Source organism: Ambystoma mexicanum, chromosome 5p, assembly GCF_040938575.1.
Source record: "Ambystoma mexicanum isolate Mex_15411 chromosome 5p, UKY_AmexF1_1, whole genome shotgun sequence".
Taxonomy (NCBI): Eukaryota; Metazoa; Chordata; class Amphibia; order Caudata; family Ambystomatidae; genus Ambystoma; species Ambystoma mexicanum.
This window is the reverse complement of record NC_090930.1, coordinates 730,518,016-730,536,882: the sequence shown is the minus strand read 5'-3', so window position 1 is coordinate 730,536,882 and position 18,867 is coordinate 730,518,016. Positions and strand designations below refer to the sequence as shown.

Here is an 18,867-nt window from a genome sequence, read left to right as displayed (position 1 = left end):
CATTGCCACTTTCACAGCTTCAGTCAGAAGCAGAAAATGTTCCTGCCTCCTCAGATGTAAGGGGACAGTTCAACCCTTTGCCCCCCCCACCACTCAGCGCCTATGCTCTTAGAGCAACCCAAATGCTAAGAATGTATCTTTCTTGCTGGATCCTTAGTTACTTTAAAAGAACATATGAATGTACTTTAAATAAATACAATGTGAAGCAGCCTCAGACGCTTCATGGGTCCCGCCTCCAAATGCTACTCTGTGAAATGTGACAGCGCCCTCGATTTCTGACCCCACGGGAATTAAGACGAGTGTGGTGACACTACATAGCATTTCAGCCAGGCACTTTATCATAGACAACCTGCTGGTACACCGAGAAATAGCTCTGCACTTCAGCTCCCAGGGCTGCTAATATACACATTCGCCGTGTGCGAAAGTTACGAGCTTTACTGCAACTTTTTGTTAGCTTTGTTTTCTTTCTGCTAATCCTCGCCAGGAGCTGCAGCACCAAATCAGACAAAAAAACTCCCCCGCCACGCTCGCTTTTCCGCTTCCTGGTAACAATCCTTTCCTCCCAACCAATCAACTGTAGCGCCGTGTGAAATTAGTAACCTGAACAACTACACTTCCCAGACGACTTGCGTGTCTACGTCAGTTCGGCTTCGTGATGCTGTGCCAATCAGCAGCGGGTTGTCAGCGCTGCAGCTTGCTGGCTGCGGTGCTAGTGCTGAAGAGACGACAGCAACGAATTAGGCAGTAAGAAACGGACGGCGGGTGGTAGGAACCTGGCACGCGTAGCCTTTTCCGGGACCCGGACCGTTGGATGTTGGGGGACAACACTGTTGGAGCAGCGTATAGGCTCGTAAGAGAAGCCGGAGGAGGGAATCGGGGCAGGAGGCAGCCCAGAAATGTACAACGACTACCACTTCAGCAGCGGTGGCGGGGGTAAGCAGAGCTTGTCTTTCGGGATGTGCTCGTGATTTTGGGGTTTCCAAACTGAGAGGCCGTACCGGCGCCGTTTTCCATCTACATGCAAGTCCCAGGACTCGTCCACTCTCTGTCAGTCCTCATGCAGTGCTTTTGACTCGTTCACTCTCTGTGTGGTGCTGGTTCCAGCTCTTCATCAAAACTTGCACGTCATTATAGCGTTCTGAGATAACTGTCAGCAAGAGCTAAACTATTAACCAGAGCATCCACCTGTTCAGATAACTTATTCGCTTACGATCTGTACAGTGTATCCTTTATTTCCAGATCACCCTTTCTGCTCCATCATACACCCTCCCCTGATATCTCTTCCCTCACTAACAAACTCCTCAAAAGGAAATATTCACTCCTCACCACTCAGGGGAGCATCCAGTATTGCAAGAGTGGGGGACGAGCCATGGAAAAAGTCCTTTTATTTTTTCCTCTCGCAAAAGCACCCTTGAAAATGAATGCTAAACTGACACGCAATCGTCGCAGCATATGAAAAAAACACATTAAACAAAAAAAAACAGAATCATTTTAGCACACGACCCCACATACCGCTCCTCCTCCGCTGCCAGCCCAGCACAAACTGTACATTACTGTGGCATGCCACATTAAGAACGGGTTAGACAATGGTGGCCCCCTGATGCCAGTTTTATGACTAAAAGTACCAGAATACAAAGTTAAAACCAGGACTGGACTACTTGCTGGAGTGGGGCATGTTGGCATGTCTGCAGTACTACAATTGTGCCTAAGGAGTCTGGGCACTCATAAGGGAGGTCCTGTGAAACTGACTAGAAACCGTGAGCCCTATGTTTTTTTGCCATGGCTTATTGTTACCTAAATAAATGTGCCCAACTGTGATGCTGTCAAAGTGAAAAAGGTTCTCCTCAGTTATCAGGTGGTCTGTTGTGCAGGATATGGTAACAGTAAGTACCTGAAAGTCGATCTATATCCCACCCTAACGAACATCACATCTCTTTACTTGATTATATTTATACCGCGCACCACTGACCAAGAGGCTTGAGGGCGCCCAACATAACAAATGGACAAAAAAGGTACAGACATGACGCAGAGTCCTAGGGCAATACCAAAGCATTTGCGAGGGGCTGATTTGGTCAGAGGACAGTACAGTTGTTTCTAGACAAATCTCCACAGAACCAACCCAAGTTGCACAGAGGAATGTACACCACCAGAAGCCATGTGCTCGCACTACATTTCTCCAACTCGCTTCCCAGAGATGGACACATTCAATGCTCAAACACCACTACAGCATGCACTACGATCACAAAAACAATTTACGTTACCAACCTTGAGCGCCCATTATCTGCTGCTCCAGACAACTCACAAAACTAATATAACTTAATCACCCCATAGAGCCATGCCTATCTTCTCATATCTGCACTCATCAACATTGCTACAAAGCAAATTGTCCTGCTCCTAAGTTATCCCCACATCCTGCAGATCCTGAAATTCCAAGTAACAGTGAAAATGGTAGATTGTGTACTATACAAGACATAGCATAACAGGGCATAGCCAAGTGTTTCACTCGTTCTCTTGTGTGGCAGTAATCTGGACGGCTCGTATACTTTGGTGACTGGCAGAAAAAGCGGATGAAATTAATGTTGGCTCTGCTCGGGCCAGTGAGTAGAAGAAATTGTATTATTTGCCCACGATCACACAGTTTCTTTAAACAGTGAAGCTGGAATTTTAACCCACTGTGCAATTTAGACAGTTGAACACATACCTTTCATGCTGCACTTTGTACAAATATTTAAATGTTGTGTTTCAAAGCCCATATTAACACTGTCTTACAGGCAGAGCTTTAAAGTTTCTCATGGCTGTGTGTGAGAAAGCCATCTTTCCTGTTTTTGCTTGGAATTCTGGGACTTGTAGTTTTCCTAAATTTCAAGTGGCGAAAAAAAAACTTCAAATCCCAGAATCCAAAAGAGAAAAAAACAGGACTGGATGGTCTTTTCACGCATGGCACGGTAACTTGAGTGCTCTGATCATTTTATTTGAAAAATACACCGCGTATTAAAGCAACCTTGCAATTTGTCAATTCTTAGAAAACATGCTTGGCCACAAGATTATTGTTTTAGTTTTATTTTTTACTTAATGAATGAAAACTAGAAGTCCTAGGTTGCAAAATGATACAAGCTTGAAATATATCTTATTTTTACACTTCTCTATTTATTCACTTTGAGAATGCTAATAAAGGTTGTGTAGCAATGTAATTTGGATAAAGAATGGTTATCACAAACTTGTGGCTTGCTATTCTGCAATACAGAACAATTCCTTTTTTGCATCTCAGGGTAGCTGACATCATTGGTTAACCTTTGAAGTGGTGTTATGGCTAGGTAACGATCTGTGAGCGGCCTTTCAGATGCGAAAATCCCATCATTGTCAAATGCCTAAGCTTATCCAAAGGAGGCAGTACCCTGAAGCAAGACAAAGGAGTAACTGCATGTCATAAAGTGCCGCCAGTAGCCCAGTGCAGGACGCTTCGAGGAGGCAGTGACGTGGAATGGGCTAAGCTGCAATGTAAACAAGACCAATTACACATGCACATATTGTTAAACAAGCGGACAGAAACCGTGAAAAGCAACATCCAAATATTATAAACAACTTTGGGCAAAAACAAGCCCAAAGTCAATTGATATAATAAGCAGACTTGGCAACACTGGCCTGTCAATGAGGGTGCAGACCCGGAGTTGCCCTGCTGCCAGGAGGACAATGAATCATTGTGCCCAGCCGCCAGCCCAACTGTCCTGGCAGCGGGACACCTCCCGTTAGCACCCTCATTGCAAATGGGGGTGCTGACATGAAAGGTGTCACACTGCCACTGCCAGGAGGACAATGAAGCACTGTGTCCAGCTGCCAGCCCAAATGTCCCAGTGCGGCTACTGAAAGAGCCGCTCGGGGGGGGACGTAGAGGGGTATGCTGCCCCACCCCCTGCTCGGTACGCCACTATCACCACATTCCAACATAATGCCATAAGAGCACATGCTACAGACACCTCTAACACAAACAACATACTGGCACTAATAAGCACACAACTGTACCTCATTTATGTTCTGTTGGTGGTCTGGTACATTATCATGCCTTCTTAGCCCTGTCAAGGGCCTTTGGGCAAACCGAGGAGACGGAGGCCAACAAATGTTGCCAAAATGTCTGCACTGGAGCCCCACATCTGGTAACGGAGGTGAATAACGTTCCCTTTTGGCAGTAATGCCTTGGTTTGCTCACAAAGCATTTAAGGGCAAGCATGGCATACAGACAGTGCTAGTATACCCCAGCACTGCATTCAGGGAAAGGTTCTGTTGCCAGAATATTGCTCAATAGAGAGCTGCCCACTGTGTGCCTTACGACCGTTGCCCTAGTGTCCTGCTCCGCATGCAGTGGAGAGCTGCATGCTTATGCTTGAAGAAATACACAGGGTTGGAGCAAGGCATTGACTGCCTGTACGATCGCGCAGGGTTGTCCAACTTCAGGCCGGAATCCTGACGGGTTTTCATGATATTCCTCATCTCATGAATATTAACGAGGGGTGTCCTGAAAACCCAGCATGGATCCAGCCTTCGAGGCGTTAGACTAGAGCCATGATTTTGGGTACAACGATCATTAGTGCCTACAGCAGAGCGCTGCCTTGTTAGTGTGTCTGAATGGATCATTGGAGTGAGTACCAAGTCCCCAAGGTGGGTGTTGCTGGTTACAAAAACAACTCTGAGTGTATTTTGCATGTGAAATCCACCATAGAGCAGGCAGTGCTCTGGTTGACTACCAAATGTATGGTTTCTTTAGGAAAGCAATCAAACTGAACCACAAAATCTGGCCTTTATTTTTTTTTAAAAATGTCTAGACAAAGTTGCCCCAAAAATCAGCGTCATAAACAGAAGATAACCCTGTGATGCTTATGTTGGAATGTAACTGTCTCACATTAAAGAACATTTGACTGGCCATGATTTCTGTGGACTCCTGGATAATTGACTTATTGATGTTTCAAGAGATTTTGGTAGCTTGAGGAAATGGAGCTAACAGGGTCTTCAAGTTTGCAAGTGAAGGCTTCACCGATTGGAATTAAGCCAAATTAATTTTACAGGGTGGGGTCGTGCTATCAGGTCATATGTTGGCGATTGGATTTACTATGGCATATATTCAGGAAGGTCAAGAAAGGGAGCTGATTGGTTGAATAGCATACTTTATAATGGAATTTACCCTATACAGTTTTTCAGGTCATAAGTGCCAAGAGGAAAGCAATTGAATTCCCTCTCTGCCCCTATTCTCTCACTCTAACTTGAGTTGATGTACCTGCAAATGTGAGGTTTAACAACCAACTGTGCCTACCTATTTGGATGGAGGTTTGCCAGTCCCAAACAACTGTTTTTCCTGGGCAGGTTAGTCCCTTTCATACAGTGGATTATCAAGGCAGTGGCAGCGTGTCAAAGTTTTGGATCACAGGTGCGGACTCTTCTTACCTGTGAAAAATATTCGTACAGGTTGATCACTATTCCTGAATGTTAGGAAATAACGCTAGCTGATTAGCAGGAAACCTCTCTTCGGTTCTTCTGTGTCCTGATACTATGGCTACTAGCTCTCTGCCTCACACACATCCATGCACACACACCCACGCTCATTTGCATGCTTGTGACGCCCCCAACCTTTCTCCGGAGCACACATGGACCTGCTAGTCAGTCAAATCAATGGTGTAATCGTAGCTAGCAGGTTTTCCTTCAAACTCTCGCTGAGCCAACGGCTCAGCCCAGTTAGCAACTAATTTGAGCAACAATTACATTTACAATAAATAAATACTTAACATTTTGCTAGCTTGTGTTAAACCTCTGTTGCTAGCTGCTACTGTGCATCCCTGGTAATTCCCCTTCCTTTACTATGCTGCAGGCTTCCTCTCTGCATGAGTAGGTTTTGGCGTGGTGGTCAGTGGGTAGAAAGAAAAGATGAGGGTATACAGTGTATGTGGTAACTTGATCTAGTTCAAAAGTGGAGTGGGTGATGGGTGCTAGTGTAGAGACCTGAGGGTGTCTGGGAATAAGTCATTTCTTCATTAAAATTCCAGGTTACATGATTGTTTCCAGCTAGGGAACTGAGACTGATGGGGTCGTATTAATTAAATTGACCTTTTACAATTTACCTTTTGCACAATTGACCTAATTATAGTGGTCCTAATTGACCTTCTGCACAATTGACCTTTATATTTATATAGCACCTTGAAACACGTGTATAGGCGCTATACAAATAAACAATCAATATATTATTGTAGTTATTTTATATATGTATTGGGTTGGTTTTGGATTATAAATAATATAAGGGGATTGGGTGAGGGATTGCAGGGGGTTTTGGATTGGGTGGGGGGTTGCAGGGTTTTCCCCCTGCATATTTGTCCTAATTGACCTTCTAAATTAGGTAAATTCTCCCGAGGTCAATTGTGAAAAGGTCAATTAGTATACAACCGATGGGGTGAATAACCTGAATATACAGTGCACAGTTTACCAGGTCATTATAGCCAATAGGGTAGTACGTTTTAAAGCTAGAAGGATGTTGCAAGAATCTTACATAACGTTGTATAGAATGGATGTTTTGCACTATGCTGCATTATGGCATGCATCAACAAGGTAAAACATTGCATACTTGTTAATGAAGGACGGGAGGATGGGTGTAAAGGTTCACGCACATGTGCACATGGAATAGTACTTGGATGAAAATAAAGATTTGATGAGCAGGAGCTAAAAGCAGCCCCTGTTTATCTGGCAACACTTAGTAATTGAGAGCTATCTTTAGGAAGCAGGGAGCTAGCACACAACATGCCACTAATCTCATTTCCACACGAAAGGCAAGCTAGGCGAGCTATAACCTTTCGTCCCATCTGTATGACCCTGCATGTTTAAATGTCTGTACTCTTCATCAGTGGTCGAAGTGTACGAAAAGAAGAAGTGGAACTATGTTCCCTACTGGCCTGCACCCACTCCCCACAAACTCCATTGCCACGACCCCTCCTACACACAATACACCCCCCAAACACTTGCACCTGCTGTTTAAGGCAACGTTCATTGCAGTACACTGAAAGTGAAGGTTTCAACTTCTTCCTACACTTTTTTATTTTAAAACGAAACCATTCCAAAACGGTTTCTTTTTAAAATAAAAGTATAGGAGTTGTACAAGGTAATTAAAAAAGTAGAGGAGCACTGCTCCGACCGCTCCCGCTCACTTCGACCACTGCTCTTCATGCACTTGATATTTGGCATGGGGAGTCAACCGTAGACCGTGGTCGCGTTTGCTGTCAAGCTAACCCGGCCTCTCTAAGCCACAAGTGAGAACTAAATAGCTCCCATAATATTGGTTCACTGATGCAGCTATTTGGGGCTCGGGGTTCAGTCCAGAACCACGGCTCATGGAAGTGGCACATGAAAGAAAAAGTGAGAGGTATGACTGTAGTGAAACTAATTACAGGTAAACTCGAATGTGTCTGAACCCTGTCTTAGAAGGTTGCAGGCTCACTGAAGGAATGGAGCAGGGCGTGACAACTCTTAATGCACGTTTTCTTTAGATCATGCAGCCGACTAAAGTGGACCTCTCTGGTGGATTGGCATTAGTGTGCCCCATGAGCAGGTGGATACGTTAGATGAGGGTTGCAGTCAATAAGTAGTTATTTTTCAGATGCATACATGAGATCCCATTTTGTATTTGGGGAATACCTGCAGCTGAATGCAGCCCATGTCTCTCTTCCCATTGCTGGTCATAGTTGTGTCTCATCTCCTCATTCATGCTGGATCCTGAACCAATTGACTCTATAATCTTCTGACCCTGAACCTGCCAGGGGGATTGTTAAGAAGCGAGGAGTCTTTTGAATGCTCTCCTTTAATGCCTGCTATTTGCAGGTAGCCCATTCCTATGCAGCACGTAAGCATGATGCACAGGCACTGTACTGTTCCAGAAACTCTGGGAATTGTGGTTTCTGTGCAGTGCCTCCTCCCCAGCTGTCAGGGTAAACACCACTGCCGATACAGGGATTGGAAGGGGAGCTGAAGTATGTGGCTCCATTATTGCATATAATCCTTGTATGTAGTCGCTGACTGATTCCATAACAGATGGCCATACGAAGAAGAAATTGATGCAATGTTGATATGACTCAACTGATGGTAGCGAGCATGGGTGTTTCTTAAGGCTTCTCTTTGACACTGTGTTCATTGTCGTTTTTCAAAGACACCTGTTCTTTCGGTGTATACTCATCAGTAGTGATCTATGTCACCTGCAGAATAAGCCTCCACTTGTAGATTGTCTCTCCAGTGGTTGGAGGTCATGTTATCAATAGGCTCTTGTGGTTGGGACTGGGCCATTACTTCAGGAAAGCATTTATTGGCGTACTTGGGAGGAATCTCCCGACCTCCTTGTTCCCACTTGCATTCTACTTTATGGTACATGTGGATTACCATGTCTTTCAAGTCGGGGGAAGTGGTTGTAGGGTCAACTCTTGTCTTTCATTTGCTATTTATAACCACAGCAGAAATCGTTGCCCAGGTGTCATTAAACCAGATGGAAGAAGTGATAAGATACTTAGGCAATGTAATTCACCACGCGCTATTACCATCGGCACTTGGAAATGCTGCTTTTGAAAGAATGCCTGATATCCTTTTCAAGCTCTGAACAATTGGACAATAATTCCCGACCTTCAAAATTGTGACTTTGGCTTAATCATCCACTACCATGAGAGAATGATTGATTGAGCTAATGTAACTGGCCAACCACGAGGGAGGACTGAAACTCATGGATCCCCACTATATTGTCCAGCTCGGAAAATACGTTTCCATACCGAAGATTAGGAAATGGATGAGCGTGGTTTAAACTACAAACCTTAACATAAATGATCAATGGAGCACTGCAAATCAAAACTAAAACTAGTTGTACACAGCAGGTGCGAGCTACACAATCCTTTAACGTGAACTAAACATGTTCCAAGTACAAATACAATACCAAGTCACCACTGGCACTAAGGAGTTCGGACATGTAGGGCCTCAATCAGTTGGGGAAATAAAAAAATAAGAAGATGACTTGTCTTCTAAACAGCACTAGTGGTGAAGCCCATTTGCAAGAGATTGGCAGAATGACGTGGGAATCCATGTCGTCCTTTTCTTGCACCAAAGGCAGAAACACAGGAAGTATGTGCCTGGCCTTCTTCAGAATGCGTGTTGTTTTCAGGACCTACATGGCTTTAGATGGGTTGTGGAGACTTCTTCTGTACTTGACGATGTAGACTTGGCATGTGAGGGCTTTGCAGTCTGCAGGTGAGTCTGAACTGGTCTGTCTCTTCCATTAATGGCAGTGCCCCAAAGTCTGTGCACAGGGTCTAAGCAGCGATGACCAAATGTAAACCGTGGGATATTGGAGCCTTAATGGACATGGAGACACCCGATGCTAGGGTGCAAGGTTTAAAACCTGCATAGTGCATAGAGAAATCATATACATGATCCATTATGCTTGCAAAGCCTCCTATATGTGCCCGAATTCTCCTTTATGACCAAACACACAGTTAATGTCATATTGGTAGGTTTATACTGCACCGCTTGGTCTGAAGTGTTAATAGTACAAAGCAACCAATCAAGCGTGCAGAAGCAGTAGGTAGAGGATTCAGAGGCCTATGGCATTAAGAAATCGTCAGAAAATCCACTCAGTAAACTTTTTAGAAACTGGCACTGGTTCTAGCAGTAAGCAGTCCCATGAATCCGATTGAGAAGCAAAGAATACTTGGAATCATTCTTCTTGTTCACTCTGCAGATCTCAGAATAATACGTGTCCGTAATATTACTGTGTAAGATTTACACTAATCTGGTAGAGTGAACACTGCTGTTGTAACCTCAGTGGGCACTAGTTGGAAAGTCATTTCATAGATTAATATACGTGGTACACGTGAATACTGGTCTAGACGTCACTGTAAACGTATTTGATTGTTGCCTTATTTAAGACCTCTAACTTGGTTTGTAACTTAGTTGTGCAGAATATGCTTGAGGTGAACTAAAAGATGTTTTCTAAAATATACAAATAATCTCCAAAGCATAAAACAGTTTACTGAACTTTTTGCTTTATATCAAGTAAACGTATTTTTCATCACCACTTTTTTAGTAATGTTAAGTATTACTCAAAATGCTATATGGCCGCCATTCAATCCTGTTGCTTTTCACCTTTTGGAGGAAAGAATACCAATCTAGATGTTCTCCACGTAGTCAAATGATGGTATGGGTAGAAGAACGCAAAACCAAGAGTTGATGGCTGGAAGTTTCTCGAGTTGATCAAGACTGTGAAGCTGAAATAGTGAATTTATCAATGAATATCTGTCAGTTCTGATAAACCAAATGAGGAAATAATCCAGACCATTCCAATAAAGTAATAACATTCCAAATAAATAAATGTAACGATCTTGCGAAAGCAACAAGCGCTTTTATAAAAAGTGTTTGGTTTGGATTTCCTCGAAAGCAACAAGGTGAACATCACCTGCCTGCTAGTCGGCATAATGTACATTTCCCACTCTCATCAATTACAATGTGTTTCTGCATCAACGTACATTTATTAATCACCAATTACCCTGAATTTATGAAATGCTAAAATTGTTGTTTTGTGGGAGGATATGCCAAATGGATATTCTAAATTGAAATTCCCTTTCATTACGTTTAATTAGCTTAGGGACAAAAACACCTTCATGCCAAGAGTGTGGAAGGTAAGAGGCATCAGATAGGTTAACTGGGACCGCTTTACATGGCAAATGTCTACCACTCTCCCTCTTTCTCACACACTCTCTCTCCCCACCCACCCTGTGACCCTCCCCCTGTGGTCCTGTTCAGTGTAATGAAGCAGGTTTAATAAAAGTAACATGTTAAACCGATGAAAATAAAGAGCTGTACCACTATTGCCTCCTTTAGTTTCTATCCTGGTGTCGCAAAAGTGACCTGATAAAAGAATGTAATAGTAATGAAGATTATTTTCATACTGTGAAAGAGTCCATTAAATGTGTACAATTTCGAAGAGTTGCTGAGTGAAGAACTATGAGAGAAATTCATAGAAACAGAACTCCAAAAGGATGCCCGCAGTTGCCTTTCTAACCCACTTTGAATGGTGAACCAATTGTCAAAAATAAGGCTGCGGTAGCTATGTGTTATTTGCAGTGATACAAGCACATAATGCAACATTGTAACATTTAAGTTCAGAATGAAACTATGAAAAGGCATGCTTTGCAAACAGTTGTAAAATGCTCAGATCATGAATTTTTGCATATTTCACACATTTGCGGACTTGAATTTTTGATGGGCAGTAACCTTCACTGTTTCATGCTCACTATCCCCCTTCCCTCCTTTGTAAAAATATATCCTACATACACAGTAAGAACACTTTGGTTAAAGGGATGATACGTTTGCAATGCAAAACAAATAAAAACACAGACATTGGGCCTCATTCTGAGTCCGGCGGTAGCCGTGCCGGTAAAACTGGCAGACTGCCGCTGGACTCGTGGGAATTTACCAGCTCCGGACTTGCCGGATTCCCCGGGGCATTACAGCCCCGGTGGTCCGGTAATTCAGGAGCCGGCATTCTGTTACTCGCCATTCCCATGGAGTCCCAGAGGACTTCACGGGAATGGGGGAAGTGGAAACACTGGCACCATGCAGTAATGGTGCCGGTGTTTCCACGTCCGCCAGGTCAGACCTGGCGGGTGTAGCACCACACGGCCACATAACTCTGAGTTAGCAGGTCCAGAAAACAGTGCTGGTATTGTTTTACCGGCACCGTTAAATCCGGACCGGCTATCTCCTCATGAGGCCCATTATCTGGTTATGGTTAACAACACAGAACCAATAACGGGTGTTTGTTACTTAACTCAATGGTTTGCATTTTACCTACCTTGAAATTGGCAATGGCTGAGAGAACCTGCCAGGATTTTAACCGTAACCGTTAAGTCAAACACAGATCCCTTTTAAAGGATGCATTAGTCAGCTGAGCCACGGACCTGACTGTAACTCTCATCCTTAACATGAGAAAAGCTGCTCCTGAATATCGTTTTTTCAATCCATTTGAGGTTATGGTGTTTGACCTCCTAAATTAAAATAAAAATGAACACAATCATTGTCTGATATTACTGGTTTTATTTTTCCCCCTTGGCTCTTTTTGCCCCCTCATATCGTGGTGGAGCTGTGTACCTGCATTTTAGTTGTGATGTCATGCGTGTTGTCGTAAGCATTGGAGGGGGGTGGCTAAATTCCCCCAAGAACAGTAACTAGTGAATTTCTGTGGTTTTGTTTTGTGCTTCTACAGTGACGTCCCTTTTTGAACCAATGTTTCTTTAGTTTTTTTTTTAATGATTGTGTATATCATACTTGCAGAGCCCACTGAGCATGCCCTGTGCATATGTCCAGTGCAGTGGGCACTTTTCCCGTGCATGCCCTTTGGCGTCTGTCACCCAAGGGGCCTCTCAGCCATCCATTTGATCTTCTGGGCATGGCCCGTGTCTTGGGCTAGCCGGTGCTTTAACAGGGGTATTTCTTTCATCTCACGTCCCATGTGCTCTCTGTGGCTATCCCCTGGCCACCATGTCTGGGGCATGTCTTTCTTTGTTCTTGCCCTGGGCTCCTAAGCCATGCCGAGTGGATGTTTTGCCCCAGGCATTGCCAAGCCACTCGCTGTGGCCACTATGTATGGCATTCAGCTATGCTCAGTAGCTAGTTTGCCTGGGCCATGTCTTTCGGGATGCTCCGAGCCCTTTAAGCCACCTGAAATAGCCACTGGACATGGCCTGTTCACTTGCCCAAGGGCCCTTTGCCTGTGGCATGGCTTTCGACATTGCTGCGGACACTACCAAGCCACGCATTTTGGGGGACTTTATCTGGCCCATGCCCTTCATCCTAGCATCAAGCACAGCTTGGACATAGTGACCATGGTAGATCTGAAAGGTACCAGTGCCCCTACAAACCTGGTCTATGGGTTTGAGTGAAGTCTGTACTCTCTGGGGCGGTCCATCTTCCCATGTCTCACACACCCCTCACTCTAGGGAAGGTGGGGACCCTCAGAGGGGTGGAATATTAATAATACAAACTGGGAAAAATAATGTTGTTTAAAGGGACACCTGAGCTAGATCTAAAAGCCCCACGGAAATCTGCATTTTTTGGTCCACGTTCTACTCTTCTAGGCCCCCCTCATTCTGGGAGAGTGGGCTGCAGTATGCCACGTTGCAAAGTTATTGCTGCACAGGTCCTTTCAAAAAGCCTGAGAATAAGAATGGCGGCTGTTTGGTAGGAAAACTGATCTGAGTCCCTAACCAATCATTGTCTAACGGTCTCAATTATCCCACTCCTCGCCCAAGACTCTTTAAATCTGACCTGCTTCACTGATGTTTCTACACTTCGTGAACCACTTGCAGTCCCTGCACTGCTACCCTCTCGATCAACGAACTGTCTCACTGCTTTGCACATTGCATCAAATATTGTAACCCATCAAATCGACTGCCATGTTCTGCGTCGTCCTCTTGCCTAGACACCAAACAACTTCACACCAACCAAACAGTACAACTCTGGGTGCCGCGCTGAAATCAGACCTTTGTCATCAATGGCACGTGAGTTGAAAAGAAATGCTAGTTCATCTTTCTGCAAGGACCCCAATTCAAAGCCCTTTGTGTAGTCTATTGTGCCTACCATGGGGTAGGTGCCAAGTTTATCGAAATTCTCCAAACCCATACCTACAAGAGCATTGAGGTCATCCAACAAAAGATTGCTGGTTTCACCCAGAGCCCATCTCGCAAAGAAAGCTGGCTATACCTTCTCAGTCCAAGCCAGCAATCTGCGGACATCTCTTTCCTGGCACACACACACGACCGAGATGGCCATCTAGTATTGGGCAGGTGCTGAAAACCAGGCTCTACTCCCTCCAAACACATTCTCGTTGTACCTTCATATTCCCTCGTCTCCTATTTTCTGGTATTCACCTGCACCAAGATGCCCTAGGGTGATGCTACAGTTTATTATTCTTATTGCTATTTTTATTATTGGGCGCCAAAAGAACTAAAAATGGTTTTCAAAGGAAAAAAAAGCCAACTTGGTTCCCTTGATATTCTCGGAACCCACCTAGGTCTGTGATTGCCGAACGGCACAAGTCCTATGGAATTCAAAAAATAGTGTCTGCAACCCAAAATATCTAAAGGGATTTTGGCCACCCTTGGGAGGATTTAAAAAAAAACTCTGGATGGATTTTCACCAGACAAAGGATTGAGTCTGGCCAGAGGAGGGATTCTTATGCAGCTTTGGTACATATACGTTCAGTGTTTTTTAATGTAGGTGACAGCAAAAAATGACCCGTGAGGAATTGGATTGAAAATGCAACTTTTGGGACCCCACCTATAACTGTTGGCGCCTGGACAGACATATACTGATCTTTTAGCAATAACAAAATATTTAGCTTTATCATTTATTTTGGAAAGTAATTTTTTTGTGAAGTTTTGTCGAATGGCTCCAAAGTTATAAGCTTCTGAAAATGTGTTCTTCTTTTCGGGATCCCAACATAACCATACATATGTAGTTGCTGTGTCCAACTCTTTAATATGTATAACGGTTAACTACAGGGAAATATTCCACCGAGGGGGTTCAGAGTCGCATCTGAAAGACAAACTAAGTTTGAGCTGTCTGGATTGCGACGCTGAATCGCATGGTGAAATATTTCCCCCGGGTTTATAGTTGCCCATGTCCAATTTTATGTTGTGTATAATTTGTCTAACAGTTTCTTCTGTGCTTTGGAAGAAAAGTAGGCTCTTTTACTATAACAACCTGCACTCTTTGTGTTTCCAGCATGGACGACTGGAGGCAGGCTGTGAGCTGCTCTTAGGAGTCCCAGGAGACAGACAGAGTTCGGTGTGGAAGTGTGTGACTTCACAGCAGTAAAGTATGACTTTCATACTTCACTACGGTGACATCATAACAAGACGTTATGGATTTGCCTAATGCTGTGTGTTTGCAAAATGGGGTTCAGTGGAACCCATATGAAACATGTAAGCTCTTAGATGCTATGCTGCACCAATGCTCCATGATGCGAAGCTGAGGATTGATGGGTGAGCAGAGTTTGTTCCTGTGTTTGAAGGGATAGCCTACGCGTTTGAGGGTTAAAAGCAGTAGTTGGTTAAACGGGCCCCATTTAATAATGATAGGTCTAGTTTTAATAATGAAATTATGGTATAAAGGCCCTTGCTTCATAAGTGCGACACATTGCCGTATGACCTGCATTGATCTACTCAAACTAGAGGGGTTTCAGATAGAAGTACCTGGATAGGTAGATGGAATCAGCAAATGCTTTATTGTTTTAGAATACCCTTTGTTTGTTTTCATTCTACTCCTCGTGCTCCTGAAGTGCTCTGAAAGGGCAATCATTGCATATGAGGAAGGAGATAAAAGAATCCTAAGCCCCTAACACGGACTTGTGGAAGAATAAGGATTTCCAGCAAATGGTACAGTACGTTCGAGTAGGGCACCTAAATACTCTTTGATCTAGGACTTCACTTGCTTGCTCGTTCTGTTCCCTAGCAGTGCTAATGCTGAGATAAGTGCTCCGCCCCCACCCTAACATACAATGGATGCAGAGTTGTATGCCACGATCTGTGTGAGAATTTACTGAACTATTTTGAAACATCCAGGTTTATTCATTGACCTGTTTGTTTTAGTCATTCAATCTATACAACATGGTTGGTAGTCTGCCCCGCACGTGTACAATGAACTAAAACACAGCACGCTGCACCCCTACCAAACCCCGGAAGCTTCCTGAAAGTGAGCAGGCTTGCCACCTGCAGCCCACAGGCTTGGTTCAGGTAGACCTGCTGCTGTTATCTTTCGGTTCTCCTAAAAGCGAGCCGCGTATGAACAGTTTGTTTATTTTTTTCACCTTTTTCTTAATTGCATTAGTTACATTAATTACACCGTGGCCTTCGGTTAGCAAACGTGTGGCAATTAGACAGTTCGCGCATGGCCGCCCTTACTAAATTAGGCATTGTGGAGGAGTAAGTGAGAATAAAGTGGAGCTGGACTCGGCGGCGGCGGCGGCAGCGGCAGCTGCGAGCCGGCGAGGACGCTGGATTGATTCAGCACTCGGCTCTGGGTGGAAGCGGTGCGGTGTAGTCTGTATGGCTCGCCACCCTTTTATGTCTTTCATGGTGGAAGGTGCTTAAGGTGTCCTTTCTGCTAAATCCGTTTCACGCCAACGTAATGAGTGAATGTTGACAATGGTAACGCCGCGCTCTGAAAGGCTTTTTTTGGATTTATCCGTGGGCCGGGGTACAGAGACGCTTGCAAGCAGGTGGCTATATTGGCACGCGTAAACCGCCACTTATTTGGGTCGCTTCACGTTCAGTTCCTTCAGATGTCGGTACACATCAGACACGGAGGAGCCGGCCAAAACGGTGGTGCGGCTTGTTTTCCCATAGTTGCAATGGGGATGTTAATTTTGACACCGGGAAAGCCTTCGTATGCATGCCGCTCTTGGCTCGGTACCGATTAGCCGTCAGAGAAATGTGGCATACCTTCCAGAGACTTGGACGGTGGTGATGTTTTCCCTCTTCGTGTCTGTGAGCGTGTCCCTGCTTTCTGGATTAGATCGTGTCCCTCCCCGCCATGGAACTGGTGGAGGCCCGTGTTCTGAGGCCAAGATTAGATTATATGATAAAGTGCTTGGCATCTGTTCCCACTTGTAGATCTACCCACGCGTGTTGGAGCAGCAGCGTTCTTCCGACCCCCTTCCCCCGGGCCTCCTCGAAATTGGTCCCGCTCGACTCTACCAGTTTTGTTTGGATTCACATTTCTTTAATATAAAATTCCTTTTTATCAATAGCTGTCTTCGTTTTTTTATTTTAAAGGCGCCATAATGCGATTGTAATGTATATCCTGGAAAGCAGTGTTCCCTTGAAGTATTTGAGCAGCTGAGTTTTATTGATGCCATGTTCCCTTTTATACCTGGTAGATGGCACACGTAATTCAATTTTGCATACTTTCATATTGTGTACTCGTGTAAAGGATACCATTATTTCATCTTTTAACATAAAATATAAAACTACTTTCCCTTCCATGTGAACTTTGACATCTTTCCCAGTTTGATGGCCATTAGCTGGTATTTTATTTTTTGAAGCGATTAACTTTTTTCGAGTCCTTGCAAATTCTTTACAGTTGGCATTTGTATTTGAGGCACTGTTGGGTATTTTTACAAACCCGTTTCCTGTGCACAAATGCATTATGCTTTTCTGTTGGTTGAGCAGTATGGTTTTAGAATTACTTACTCCTATCGTGAGCAAGGCTTCTTGATTGCTTGCTTGGGTTAAATAAATGCCTTGTGTATCCCATAGGCCTTTGTTTTTAAATGTTACGCAGAGCGCTGCATTTATGGTTCCCATATATTTTTACAAGAACTTTGCTTCTTTTTGTTATTGTAGGATGTTTTAATCGGGCGACATCTAAATCGAGCAAACTTTCCACCCACCTCAAACCCTGAATGAACTTGGGCTAGGTTTTGGAAGGATCAATTTTTTTGGAAAGTTTCATGTTACCCTTAACTGCACCAGCAATATGTTTGGCACGTTCATTTTGCGTTTAAAATACATCACAGCATTATATACTAAGTGATGTGACAACATGGCAAAACGAAAATTGAATTTTAAATGCTGCTTTTTCTATGTTACATTTTACATGATTTTGTTTACGCAAGATACCACAGTCAATGGAATTGAATACAGTTTTCTAGAATACACTGGTGCATCCTGCTGAGTTCCTTTGGTGGCAAAATACTCCTAACGTCTCTGCTTTGTCTTTTTAATGGGGCAGTGTTTGGTTCTCAGCCTTGACTTACGCACTGATATGCCAGTTTCTAAATTCAATTTACAAAACTTTAGGAATGCTCAGGGTCTGAAGTTCACTTTTACACTGCTGAAAATTTTTCTTGAGCGCGACCAGTGATTTACATTTTACATGGGCATCTATTTCATCATGGCAGGGAGCAACATGTGCAGTTCAACAGGAGGCATAATTTGTGATTGGTGGCTCTCGCTCTTTCCGAAAGGGTTTTCTCAGTTCACTTTATTTTAGACCATTATCTAAGCCTTATTTTTTTTGACACCTGGACACACACACAGCTGTTATTCTACTGTCCAAATCCTGAAAATGTATGCAATATTTGACACTAAACCATGATCTGTTGCACTGCCATCACCAAACAACCCAAGTCTTTTTTTTTTTTTGTTTTTGTTTTTGTTTTTTTTTTACTGTAAGTGCATAGTGCTTCCTGTTCTTCTTGGCATGGTAAATTTATAACAGAGAAGAGGTACTGTAGCCCTAAAAATGTTCAAATGTAGTTATTTGGTGAATGTTGAACTACTTGACAAAACGTCACAAGAATTAAGCACATTACATGCTGCAATATCACCAACCAAGTGATGAGCGTCCCAGTGGCGGCCGTAGTGGCTGTCTTGACAGGTCCTTTGCATTTTTAAGTTGGTTCCAATTGAACTTTTATCAAAATAATGTAATGGTTCCCCCAAGCAGCACCATTAATTGATGTGGGTCATGTCAAATGTTTTAAAATATTAAACAGACGGCACTTATAAACAATATATTTTGGTTCCCACAACAAATGTGGCCTTTCCGTGTCTTCCACTTTGAGGTTTTTAGTCATTTCCTCTGCACTACACCAACTGCAGGCCGGCGCTAGTTCTTGTTTATTACTAATGCCTACACCTGCTTCTGCATGAGACCTTGTGTGTGAGTTGGATGGAGTTGGTGATATTGGTAAAATGTTAATTTCACCATGCAACACAGGCTCAGATGATGTAGATAGCAAAACTGATACTCCAGCGTCAAATTTCATAACTATTTCTTTCAGTACTGTCCACTGTGATGGAG

At 43.7% G+C, this 18,867-nt stretch overlaps 1 protein-coding gene across 4 annotated transcripts in view; it reads left to right on the top strand.

Annotated features, from left to right (window-relative positions):
- The first annotated feature begins 659 nt into the window (after positions 1 to 659).
- Positions 660 to 18,867, top strand: part of ENOX2 (ecto-NOX disulfide-thiol exchanger 2) — a 2,107,113-nt gene continuing 2,088,905 nt past the window's right edge. For all 4 annotated transcript variants that reach the window (XM_069613111.1, XM_069613112.1, XM_069613109.1 and 1 more), the window contains exon 1: positions 660 to 933. In XM_069613111.1, the coding sequence (XP_069469212.1) occupies positions 897 to 933 (37 nt within the window). In that variant the 5' untranslated portion in view covers positions 660 to 896. The remainder of the gene's footprint in view (positions 934 to 18,867) is intronic.